At 42.8% G+C, this 12,449-nt stretch overlaps 1 protein-coding gene across 1 annotated transcript in view; it reads right to left on the bottom strand.

The window, feature by feature from the left end:
• THSD4 (thrombospondin type 1 domain containing 4) overlaps positions 1-10,459 on the bottom strand; it is a 306,588-nt gene extending 296,129 nt beyond the window's left edge. The window contains exons 1-2 of the mRNA XM_074880649.1: positions 10,208-10,459; positions 3,493-3,562 (exon numbers count right to left, since the gene is read on the bottom strand). Of these exons, the coding sequence (XP_074736750.1) occupies positions 3,493-3,562; positions 10,208-10,236 (99 nt within the window). The 5' untranslated portion in view covers positions 10,237-10,459. The remainder of the gene's footprint in view (positions 1-3,492; positions 3,563-10,207) is intronic.
• Between the last annotated feature and the right edge of the window lie 1,990 nt (positions 10,460-12,449).

Below are 12,449 nucleotides of genomic sequence, written 5' to 3'. Positions count from 1 at the left end.
GTCACCTCTATATAAAAATCACGAGCCAGGTATTTCTGAACCTAGAAATTCTGTATTTGTCAATGCTGACTTTGTATGACAGACAAGTTTCCAAGATTTTAATTCCAAAATTATAAATCTAAAAGCAGAAAACACTGTCCAGACAAATGTTTTCCTAAAAGTATCTTCTCACTAGCTAGTGTTCAAAACATTTTTACTTTAATAGCCAAGCTTCAGTTTCCCCAGAGTAACAAAAGAAGGGGAACTGAAATGGAATAGTATTATATTTAGTCTGGGGATGGAGGTCACAGTTACAGAATAAACTGCAAATGAGAAAAAATAAAACACTTTCCCATTCAGTCCTGTTATCCCCCCAAGTCTTAATTCCACTATTTGCACTTTCCTATTATGGAAGTAATTTGGCTCATTCTTCTACTAACAGTCCCCAGGCTGTCATGCCAGAAATGGATTTCTGTGTGTGCATCTCAGGAAAGCAACCTGCTGAGCTCTGCTCTTCCAGATTTTGTTGATGAAATTTCCCTTAAATATTTTTTTTTTAAATTGCTGCTTGATAACAAACTTCTTTCTTCATGTTAAAGTCCTAAACATATGCCACTAAGTCAAGAGTAGCTAAATGGCACTTTAAGTAGTTCTAGCATACTGAAGCTAAATACAAATTCTTACAGAAGTTAGAAAACTACAAACTGATTTTTGTTCAAAAATCTACATTATGTCAGCCTGAAACTAATATGACTTTAAACATGGATTAAAAAAAAAAAAAAAAAAAAAAAAAACAAAAAATGAAAATCTAGCAAGATTTTAGAATAAACAGAAAATAATATTTCCTGATGTTTTTAACTGTTCTCAAGTCCTAAAAAAACAAGATCTCAGCTGAACTGTGGGTGTCCAGAGGCAGTTACAACTGGATTTCCATCAACTGCTTTGGGGATTGTCCTGGGTTTTATTTCATCTTCCCAAAGGTTTTAGTGTAAGCAAAAAATCTAGACTATGTGGAAATATTTTAAAGAATTACTCATCCAACCACCCAAGTCCAATTCTCTGATTTTATTTCCCTGTCCATAGCTTTCAGAGCAAAAAATAAACTATATGTAGGATTCACAAGACAGAATTCAAACACTCTCCAACACTGCATGTTCAAGCATCAATCGTGCACACATGCTTAACTTTAAGCAGCAAAATAAGCACATAATAAGGACCGGGGTATAAACTAGTGTTTTATTAGAATTCAGCTCTAGTTACTCAGTTTCCACACACTGTACTCTCTGAGTGGGTATATGAAAGTTACCAAACACCACTGCCTGACCATGCACCAGCAAACAGACATCCATGTGACTGCATAAAAAAAATGGGAACAACTTCCAGAGCTACAAAGCTGAGAACTCACACTCAGTTAGAAACATGTCTGACTTGGCCTTCAGAGCTACTAACAACAGCCCCTCTCCTCTGGAGCTGATAGGTGAGTCAGAAGGCTTCTGAAAAGTTTAATAAATACAGACTTCCAGCCTAAACAGAGTTTGGCATGAATAGAATCCTGTCCTGTAGTGTAAGAGCTAAGAATGACAGACAGCCTTGGAGCCTGTATGAGATCATCACTAGGAAAGTTCTGCCTCTCTTGTTTTCAGTAAAAAGAACAGCTCCAAGGTGGTTACCATGCCCCTTAGTACCATGCCTTCAGTCCCTTTAACCAGTACAGAAGACACTCCAGACCCATGGCATTTCTCATTCAACTGAAAACAAAGAATCTGATTTTATCAAAATTAATTCCGGAGCTTCACAGAATGAAGCAATTGTTTCTCTGACTGACTCTATTTTAGTTAGTAGATTTTTTTCCCCTAAGGCCATTTGGATGTTGGATTGCAGCATCTCTCCACTGTCAATGTTACAAAAGAATGTCTAATTAGACAGAGTACTGAAAACAGAGCAGCAGCATGACCATCTCAACTTCACAACAAAATAGAAGAGATCTAAAATAGGGAAAAATACAGTGTTGTACCCAGGTTTAGAATAGTGCACTTGGGCAGCTTGAGAAATGCTGCAATCTGGACCATGCCAGTTTCAGACTGCATCATTACTGACCTCATTTAAATTGTCTTACAATTAGGCTGCACTAGGAGTTGAACATGATAGCTGTGTCCTTCAGGAACTATGACTGTCAGATGGCTTCAGGTTCCTAGTCCATACCTACAGAGCTATCGAGCAAATAATTTTTTACCCTAAAGACAGTGGCTTATCACATAAAAAAAGGAAACCCTGCAAACTTGCCTTTTATCTCCTTTAAAAAGTACAGTTTAAAAATAAGCATGCATCTTGCATTATTCTTTAAAAATCTATAGTAAAAAGCAAACTTTTTTTCAAATAGGTTATTTGATACCTTTAATAATTAATCGGTTGTGTTTGAATACCAATTAAGAGATGAGAACAACATTGATAAAAGGTCACAGTTCATAAAGAGACAGCAGAGCACTCAAGGGGTCTCCCCTCAGGTCTCTAGTAGAATTAGCAATACCTACTTATCATTCCTGACAAACGGTTGTCCAGCACATTCAAATAGACTTCCAACATGGAAATTCTAAACATTATGCAGTCAATGTGATCTATTCTTCTTTATATCCTTACCATTTTTCTAACAGCAAACCTAAGTTTCCCCTGCCCCAGTTGAAATCCATTTTTTCTCACCTACTCCACCACAGACAGAAAGAATAGTCTTCTCTTTAACACTCACAAGTATTTGGAGATTGTATCTGCCGCCCCCCGCCAGTCTTCTAATCTTTAGACTAAACAACCTGAATTCATTCAAACTTCCCACAGAGGTAAGATTTTAAAACCTCTTGAGAATAATTACTGCTGCCCTCCGTTTCTCTCCAAATTGTCCCCTACTTTTCTGAAAAGCAGTGCAAAAACCTAACGTGAATATTCCAGCTGAGACCTCACCACTGCTGGGGAAGGTGTGCAGACTGCAAGCCTTCTTAGACACGTCAATGTCTATGATGAGTGAAACATTCACAAGAGCACAACAAGAAAGTTCAGCAGTTTCTGGCTCCAACCTCTAGCAATTTAAATCTAGCAACAGAGTGTGCTTTGGGTCCAACTTTCTGCCATCTCTACCTCTGTAAGAGAAAGAGCTACCTATGAGCAACTGGATGCTTCTGCTAATCACTCCATGCTCAAGTGCTGCTCTCACTGACGTGAGCTCTTCTTCCCCTTTGTCTTACATGACAAAAATGCTCCAAAGCTTGAGTAAGCTGACATGGACCTATTTGTGACCTGCAACAACCCATGCAATTACTCAGCTAATTAACCGTGATGAACGAGCCTCTTTAAACCAAGTATATATTTATATAAATAAAATAAAAAAAAAAACACCCCCAAAAAATGCCACACAAAACAAAAGCCACACTATTCCAGGAACTTTATTTAGATTGAATAGCTTTATGCATCTTATTCTGTTTTCTACGTTTAAGTATATAAAATCTGAATATTTCTAATGCTTACCTTTCTGTGTTCAATGGAAGGCTGTGGGATGACAAACTGAAATCCCAGCACTGCTAGGGAACTGAGAAGTCTGAAAAAGCAAATAGTGAAACAGAAGATAGAATCACCACTTACAGAAACCACACATCTACAACCTATTACAGGGCTTCATACTGCAAGAACTTATTCAGACACTTGAAAACCATTACTAACCAAAGCAGACTCACTAAACTGTATGAAACGTTCTTATGACATACTTTTCACAGCAGGCAGTACCAGGTACACACATATAGTTGTCTGTCTCCAGAGCAAAAGTGCATCAAGTAGAATACATTGACAGTATTTCACATAACTTTATGTTTAAATGAAAATATTTTTGGCAGTGCATATTTTAACACCTCAGCATCTGGTGTCAAACTGACATACACTTTGCAAGTTTTCTAAAGTGCTAAATAAGAATTCACCCATCTGTGGACTAAATCTGCTTCTTGCTCTGGCTCCTCATTTTGCAGATGAACACTCCACCTCCAGCACACAGGAAACATGCAAAGAATCACCATGATTTTGCAGAAAATAGGTTCTTCTCCAGCCGCCTAACACTTTGGAAATTGAATAACCTAATGGGCACAGAAGATGGAAAGTAGCAGACACAGCTCACCAGAGACTCAGGATAAGCAACCAAGCATCACCCCAGTCCCCACGTCTTCAATCTGAAAGGAGTCATAATGGGAACCAAGCCCAAACAAACTTTGTTCTGTCAAGCCTCACCACCATAATGACTCCTAGGAGCCCATTACAAGTTCGGCTCAGTTAGCTCAGTCTTTTGTTTGCTATAATTTGCACTGGGGACTGGTTTGCCTCTGTCTAGCAAGCCTCTTCATCAGAAAACACAGAAAGGTATGAGAAGTAGGATTAAGACATCTTTATTTCTACTAGGAGTTTGACTTTTCAGTCTGCAAAGAGTATGCTTCGGACCATCTATAAAGAGGAAAGCTGCTAATGATTTGCTCAGTTTCAATGCAGAAGTAAAACCGATGGATTTGGACACAAAATCCATCTGCAAACTAATGGACCAGACAAAATCCAGCTGTGCTTCCTACTCACAGCTCCTTCCTTCGCTCCCTATACAGTAACCCTTTAAACATTTCTAATTTTTTCAGGTATTTTCAGAGACAGACCTCCTAAACAGAAAGGGGTTTTTATACTAAGCATTTCATTACCACCAATACAAATTTTCTTCTACTAGGGAGAATGTTTTTCTACAGTTTTCTATGGATCGTTAGGTAAGTATTGACTGCACATGGCCTATCATCACCTCATCACCATAATCTATGCCCCTCTCTCTCAAAGCAGTAAACCAAAGGCAAGAAAAAGTCATTACTTCCTTACTGTGACATCAATTTAGAAAAAACCAATTAAAACTCTTCAAAAGTCTGTTAGAAGGAAGTATTATATCTCACAAAGCTATTAGGGGCCCAACTTAAACGTCTCTGAGGACAGGGAATAAACAAGAGGAGTTAGAGATGTGTGCATGCCTGTGGGGCTACGATCTTACTGGCATCACGGAGATGTGGTGGGATGGCTCCTGAGACTGGAGTGCTGGAATGGAAGGGTACAGGCTCTTTAGGAAAGACAGGCAGGGGAGATGAGGTGGGGGGGGTCGCCTTCTATGTCAATGACCAGCTGGAGTGCCTGGAGCCCTCCCTGGGCATGGGTGAGGAGCTGACCGAGAGCTTATGGGTCAGGAGTAAAGGGAAGGCAGGGACAGGAGACGTTATAGTGGGAGTCTGCTGCAGGCCACCCGACCAGGAAGACTGAGCAGACAAGGCCCTCTATAGACAGACAGGTGCAGCCTCAGGTTCACAAGCCCTGGTCCTCGTGGGGCACTTCAACCACCCTGGTATCTGTTGGAGGGACAACACTGCAGGGCGGAAGCAATCCAGGAGGTTCCTGGAATGTGTTGATGATAACTTCCTTCTCCAAGTGATAAGGGAGCCAGCGAGGAGAGGTGCTGTGCTGGACCTTGTTCTCATTGACAAGGAGGGGCTGGTGGGGAGTGTAAAGCTCAAGGGCAGCCTTAGCTGCAGTGACCATGAAATGGTGGAGTTCAAGATCATTAGAGAAGAGGGCACACAGCAAGCTCATTACCCTGGACTTCAGGAAAGCAAACTTTGGCCTCTTTAGGGATCTGCCTGGCAGAGTAGCATGGGATAAAGCCCTGGAGGGAAGAAGGGCCCAAAAAAGCTGGTTAATATTCAAGGATCACTTCCTCCAAGCTCAGGAGTGATGCATCCCAACAAAGAAGTCGGGTAAGAATACCAGGAGGCCTGCGTGGATGGACAAGGAGCTCCTGGACAAGCCCAAACACAAAAAGGAAGCCTACAGAGGGTGGGAGCATGGACAGATAGCCTGGGAAGAATACAAAGAAATTGTCCAAGCAGCCAGGGATCAGGTTAGGAAGGCCAAAGCCCTGATAGAATTAAATCTGGCCAGGGACACCAAAGAAAACAAGAAAATCTTCTATAGGTACACAGACGATAAAAGGAAGACTAGGGAAAATGTGAGCCCTCTCCAGAAGGAAAAGGGAGATGTGGTCACCCAGGATATGGAGAAGGCCGAGGTAGTCAATGACTTTTTTGCCTCAGTTTTCACTGGCAAGAGCTTCAGCCACACCACCCAAGATGCAGAAGGCAGAGGGACTGGGAGAAGGGAGAACTTCATACTGTAGGAGAAGATCAAGTTTGAGACCATCTAAGGAACCTGAACATGCACAAGTCCATGGGGCCTGATGAGATGCATCCACGGGTCCTGAGGGAACTGGCAGACAAGGTGTCTAAGCCACTATCCACCATATTTGAGAAGTCATGGTGGTCCAGTGAAGTTCCCACTGACTGGAAAAGGGGAAACATAACCCCCATTTTTAAAAAGGGAAAAAAGGAAGACCCAGGGAACTACAGGCCAGTCTGTCTCACCACTGTGCCTGGCAAGATCATGGAGCAAATCCTTCTGGAAGCTATGCTAGGGCACAAGAAAAACAAGGAGGTGATTGGTGACAACCAACATGGTTTCACTAAGGGCAAATCACGTCTGACAAATTTGGTGGCCTTCTACAACAGGGTTAAAGAGTTGGTGAATAAGGGAAGACCAACTGATGTCATCGACCTGGATTTATGCAAAACATTTGACACTGTCCCGCACGATATCCTTGTCCCTAAATTGGATAGATGTGGATTTGAAGGATGGAGCATTCGGTGGTTAAGGAATTGGCTGGATGGTTGCACTCAAAGAGTTGCAGTCAATGGCTCAATGTCCAAGTGAAAAGTGGTGACAAGTGCCGTTCCTCAGGGGTTGGGACCGGCGCTGTTTAACATCTTTGCTGGTGACACAGACAGTGGGATCAGCAAGTTCACCAACGACACCAAGCTGTGTGGTGCGGTCGACACGCTGGAGGGAAGGGATGTGCCATCCAGAGGGACCTGGACAGGCTGGAGAGGTGGGACCGTGCAAACCTCCTGAAGTTCAACAAGGCCAGTTGCAAGGTCCTGCCCATGGGTCGGGACAATCCCAAGCACAAATACAGGCTGGGCAAGGAGTGGATTGAGAGCGGCCCTGCCGAGAAGGACTTGGGGATATCAGCGGATGGAAATCTGACTGTGAGCCAGCAATGTGTGCTCGCAGCCCAGAAAGCCAATGGTATCCTGGGCTGCATCAAGAGAAGTGTGGCCAGCAGATACAGGGAGGGGATTCTCCCCCTCTAGTGAGACCCCACCTGCAGTGCTGGGTCCAGCTCTGAGGAACTAACATAAAAAGGATATAGACCTGTTTGAGCAGGTCCAGAGGAGGCCATGAAGATGATGAGGGGCCTGGAGCACCTCCCCTGTGAGGACAGGCTGAGAGAGTTGGGGGGGTTCAGCCTGGAGGAGAGAAGGCTCCGGGAAAACCTTCTAGTGGCCTTCCAGTACTTAAAGGAGCTACAGAAAAGGTGGGGAGGGACTATTTATCAGGGGATGTAGGGATAGGACAAGGGGTAACGGTTTTAAACTGAAAGAGGGTAGATTCAGATTAGATCCAAGGAAGAAATTCTTCACTGCGAGGGTGGTGAGACACTAGCACAGGTTGCCCAGAGAAGCTGTGGCTGCCCCATCCCTGGCAGTGTTCAAGGCCGGGTTGGACGGGGCTTTGAGCAACCTGGGCGAGTGGAAGGTGTCCCTGCCCATGGCAGGGGGGGTGGGACTGGGTGGGCTTTAAGGTCCCTTCCAACACAAACCATTCTACTATTCTGATATGTGATAAAGCAAAATATAGAGGAGGTGGCTGAAATCAGAGCCAGTGTAAGGCACTATAAAGAAACCACAGTAAGTCAAAATGTGCAGTTCAGAGCAAGGCCAAATAACACAGTGGTGGATGAAAGCCAAAGGCATGAATGAAGAAACTGATTTGCCAATCTCACCTGAAATCAAAGGTAGAAATAGAAACAGAACTCAGACCTCCAGACTGCAAAATGACAGTCGCAAGTCTGTCTTTAGCTGACCTGCATATCCCTTTTTCAAGTGCTCAAGGGATCTCCTAACTATTCTTAATGAAAACATGACAAACTTCTAAGTAGGCAGAGCGCAGTCTGAGAGGCCCAGCCTACATCCTCTGCAAATTATATTTAACTTCCTTTTCAGAATCTTCCTACCCACTCCCTGCTCCCTTATGGCTTCTGCTCCCTATAATCCCTCAGAGCATGTGAAAGAAAGTTCAAACTTTGCATAGTGAAATGAACGCTTTCATCCTCAACAGGACAGGACTTTTCTGATCAGTCTGAAGGACTACAGATTTCTATGCGTAAATTCCTCTGAAATCACGCACAAGGTTGGGAATTCTGAACTGAGTGAGAACTGTAATCTTCAAAGCACATTACTTAGCAGATTAAAGTTTTCAGTTCTAAAATGCAAACTTTCAGTATATGCATGATGACTCCGTGCCAAGCTTTTCTTGACCATTCTTTAATGAGGCTGCACCATAATCACCATCTGTATGTACATGCTTAAGGACAATGAAGATAGTTTTAAAGTTCTGTATCTGCAATTGGATCTCTCAGAAACAACAGTATCAACCTACTATTTCAAACACAAATGAAATCTGCCAGGAATACTTAAGCTATCCTGAGGTAAGCCTCCAGCTTCAAATCAGTGTGCTCCAATCTTATTTTTTTTAATGTTATTTTCCTCAGTAGCTTGCTTTGGCTAACTTCTCTGGACTAGGCTTTTTTATTTGTCATGCTTGACTAATGTTAGGCCTCCCAAGCTACAAAAATAGGCTTCTCCAATTTCAGTGGGTTTGTTTCAGGTATTCTTACTGTGCGGAAAAGCCAAAAAGAACAAGTGCTCCTCAAAATAAAGCAAAACTTTTCAAGTATACATGAACAAGCCAGGTACCAATTGCAGCTGATTGATGACTGTTCAACCAACCTAAGCTTCTGTGTAAGAACCTTGCTAGCACAGTCCATGCTTTCACAGTTGTGGCACTATTTGGAGCCAAGTACCTCATTTAAAGCGAAGTCAAGCTTTAAAGTGTCAGTCTATCCATGTTGCAAAGAGCAAACACGCTCACTTTCTTTTACTGGCAATACCAATTTCTGTTTAAGGGGGGGTGGGGGGGATGCAGAGCAAAATGAAGCAGTATTAGCTTTATTGTAGGAGTAACAAGAAAAAGTTGGCTATTTAACACCTCATTCAGGACCACCTCTCAGAGTTCTTCCTCTGTCATTCCAGAGTATTAGCTCTCCATGAGTGAAGCTGGAGGGTACCAAAATCGCTTTTTTGCATGATTGCTATCCCTTAGTAGTTATATTTTATGAAGGGCTATCGTGGCCAACTGTGGATTGTCCAGATAGGAGTGAAAGTATTTTAGCCAAGTGATGGCTCTTGTCTCCTATTCCCGACTTCCTCCCAAATGAAAGTCCGTGGAACAGCCTAAGTCTGGGACAGCTTGGGAGGAGCTATGCAGGGAGAAGTGTCAACAGGAAAGATAACACAGACAGTGTCAATAATATCTGACAGATCCATTTTGATGTGGAATCTGCCCTGGTATATTACGAGGGTGCCAGAACTGCAATTCAAAGGCTGACGTCTGAAATTCACAAGAAGATGTTACTGACAGTATCTCCATATAAATGAAAGAGTATGCAGCCGTCATTCCTTGCAGGAGGGCAACTTTTGTTTTTGTAGCATCACAGCTGCCTGTTTTCTCTGAATCTGCTTGCCCAACTACAGAACTGGACAGACCAGCTTAGAAACAGTTGTATGTTTTGTTTGTCAGGAAAGCTGTTTGAAAGGTCTTTCCTGTGTTTGCCCGCTGGCAAACTGTTTCAGGAATGCATAATATAAATCCCTGAAGGAATTGCAGCATGGGTACTAAAACATGTAAATCAATAATTTAAGCCCAGTGACTAGTTGTACAGACTCATCAAAAAAAAAAAAAAAAAAAGGAACTGGCCAATAATATATGCCACCACAGTGGTGCTCTAAGTGTAAACAAACACTGAGAACTTTCTTTTTGTACTGTCACCAAAGAATGCTATGTCTGGTATGCATGTACTTGATTACCTGGTCTTTACATAAGATTTTTATTTATTCTCCTATGACACAAACAATTTTAACACCAAAGCAAGAGACAACCAAACCGATATTTACTGCAGTGTGTTAAGAGCATATTAATAAGATTTTAAATGCTTTATTGCATCACTTACCTCAAAGAAACTATTAAACTGTCTACCATGATCCTTTAATGTAAGGTGTCTTGAATTGAAAAATACCTCTTCACTGTGGTACAGCACAATGCCGATCACACACAAACCCTACAGAAAGAAAAGAGAAAAACATTTAACACTGCCTATTCAATATTTTCCAGGATGTCTATGAAATTGGATACAGACCTGCATTAGTCATCTCTACCTCAATTCTTGGGTCTTTACAGAAATTCAAACTGGATATCCAGTGTATGTTACACGAACAGACTGGACACATCCCATTTTTTGCAATAGAATTTCAACAGTGCCAAAGTGCTTTGCTGAATGGCCATGGGATGCAAAATCTTGATTTGTTTCCCAAGGATGCAAGTGAAACTTACTTGCCTTTTTATCTCGCATTCCTGGTATGTCACTTGTATGACAATAAAGCAAACAGCTCTATTTAAAGTCTTGTGTTAATAGAATTCATAGAACTGAAACTGGGTTACCAATTTCTATTGTACAGTAATATTATTAATACACTCTCCATTTTGTGAGCAATGCAAGGATGATTCTGTTGCGAGTGCTCATACAGCCTGCAGAAAAAGACAGAGGAGCAGTGTTGTTCCCTCTCTATTATAGATTTCAAACCCAGACACAATGAAGTTAAATGCCTTGCCCACAGCCATGGAGGAAATCTGGGGTTAAACAGCATTCTGAATACAAATTCAACTGATCCTTATTTCTAAGTACTGCCATTACATCATGACTACTGCAAATGCATAGAAGCCCTACCAGCCCTTGAGAGGGTTATTACCTAGGTACTCTCTCCTTTGTTTGGAAATACTCTCAAACATTCAGACACCTGGGGAGCTCTTATTTTGGTAAATTTTTAATCATATATCGGACAGCTAAAATGCTGCACTGGAATTTTCAGACAGGAAAAAGATCCTTGCAGTAAGGAAATACAATATAAATCGAGGTGGGCAGGAGAGGGGGGGAGGTGGGTGGGAGGAGGGAGGATAAGGGGAAATAAATCACTATTAGGACTGAACCTAAATCCATACATTTCAGAACTTGGTCAACCACTGTCTGTATCTTGCCATTTACACGTGGTTGCATGTTGAATGCAGCGGAGTGAACAGAAACAAGAGAACATTGCTGTTCATAGATAAAGAGCTCTCAACTTCTGTCAGGCAGCCAGATAATTAAAATCTGCCTGCCTAGAAATGGACAACACTTACAAGAACTTTGAAAACGTGCAGTTAAATAAAGCACAGATCATGCTGCTAGAAAATGTGGATTGTTTGCAGGTAACTGGCCAAGCTAAATATTCCCTCTTCCCCAAATAAAAATGAAAGAACAACAAATTTGTTTTAGGAAATCACAAAATACTTAACAACTTTAAAAGAAAATTCCTCTTTTTATTGTTTGATCATTTAGTTTTTTAAATGGAAGGCATTAAATTTTGAGTACTTGGAAAAGTATCATGACAAAAGTTCTGCACATAACAGGTTTGAATTAGTCATGAGGAAGAAAGCACTAGGGCTCAGCTAAACTTCATCCTTCCTTTTTGCAGTATATCTAAGAGGCTTTCTCAGATTTATTCACCAATTTCACTGCTTAATGTTGCACAACTGTGTATTGAGTTTGCGTGGCAAGGTTTTGGCAGTGAGACGGCTACAGGGGTGGCTTCTGTGAGAAGCTGCCAGAAGCTTCCCCCATGGCCGACAGAGCCAACGCCAGCCGGCTCCAAGTCAGACCCACCGCTGGCCAAGGCCGAGCCCACCAGTGACGGTGGTAGTGCCTCGGGGATAACGTATTTAAGATGGGGAAAAAGCTGCTGCGCAACAGCAGCCAGAAGAGAGGAGTGAGAATGTGTGAGAGGAACAACTCTGCAGACACCAAGGTCAGAGAAGAAGGAGGGGGAGGAGGTGCTCCAGGCACCGGAGCAGAGATGCCCCCGCAGCCTGTGGAGCAGCCCATGGTGAGGCAACTGTGCCCTGCACCCACGGAGGTGAACGGTGGAGCCGATACCCACCTGCAGCCTGTGGGGGACCCCACGCCAGAGCAGGTGGGTGCCCAAAGGAGGCTGTGACCCCATGGGAATCCCACGCTGGAGCAGGCTCCTGGCAGGACCTGTGGACCCGTGGATTGAGCCCACACTGGAGCAGGTTTGGTGGCAGGACTTGTGACCCCGTGGGGGACCCACGCTGGAGCAGTCTGTTCCTGAGGGACTGCACCCTGTGGGAGGGACCCACGC

Source organism: Strix uralensis, chromosome 11, assembly GCF_047716275.1.
Source record: "Strix uralensis isolate ZFMK-TIS-50842 chromosome 11, bStrUra1, whole genome shotgun sequence".
Lineage (NCBI taxonomy): Eukaryota > Metazoa > Chordata > Aves > Strigiformes > Strigidae > Strix > Strix uralensis.
The sequence above is the reverse complement of the archived record's forward strand: the minus strand, read 5'-3'. Positions and strand labels throughout refer to the sequence as shown.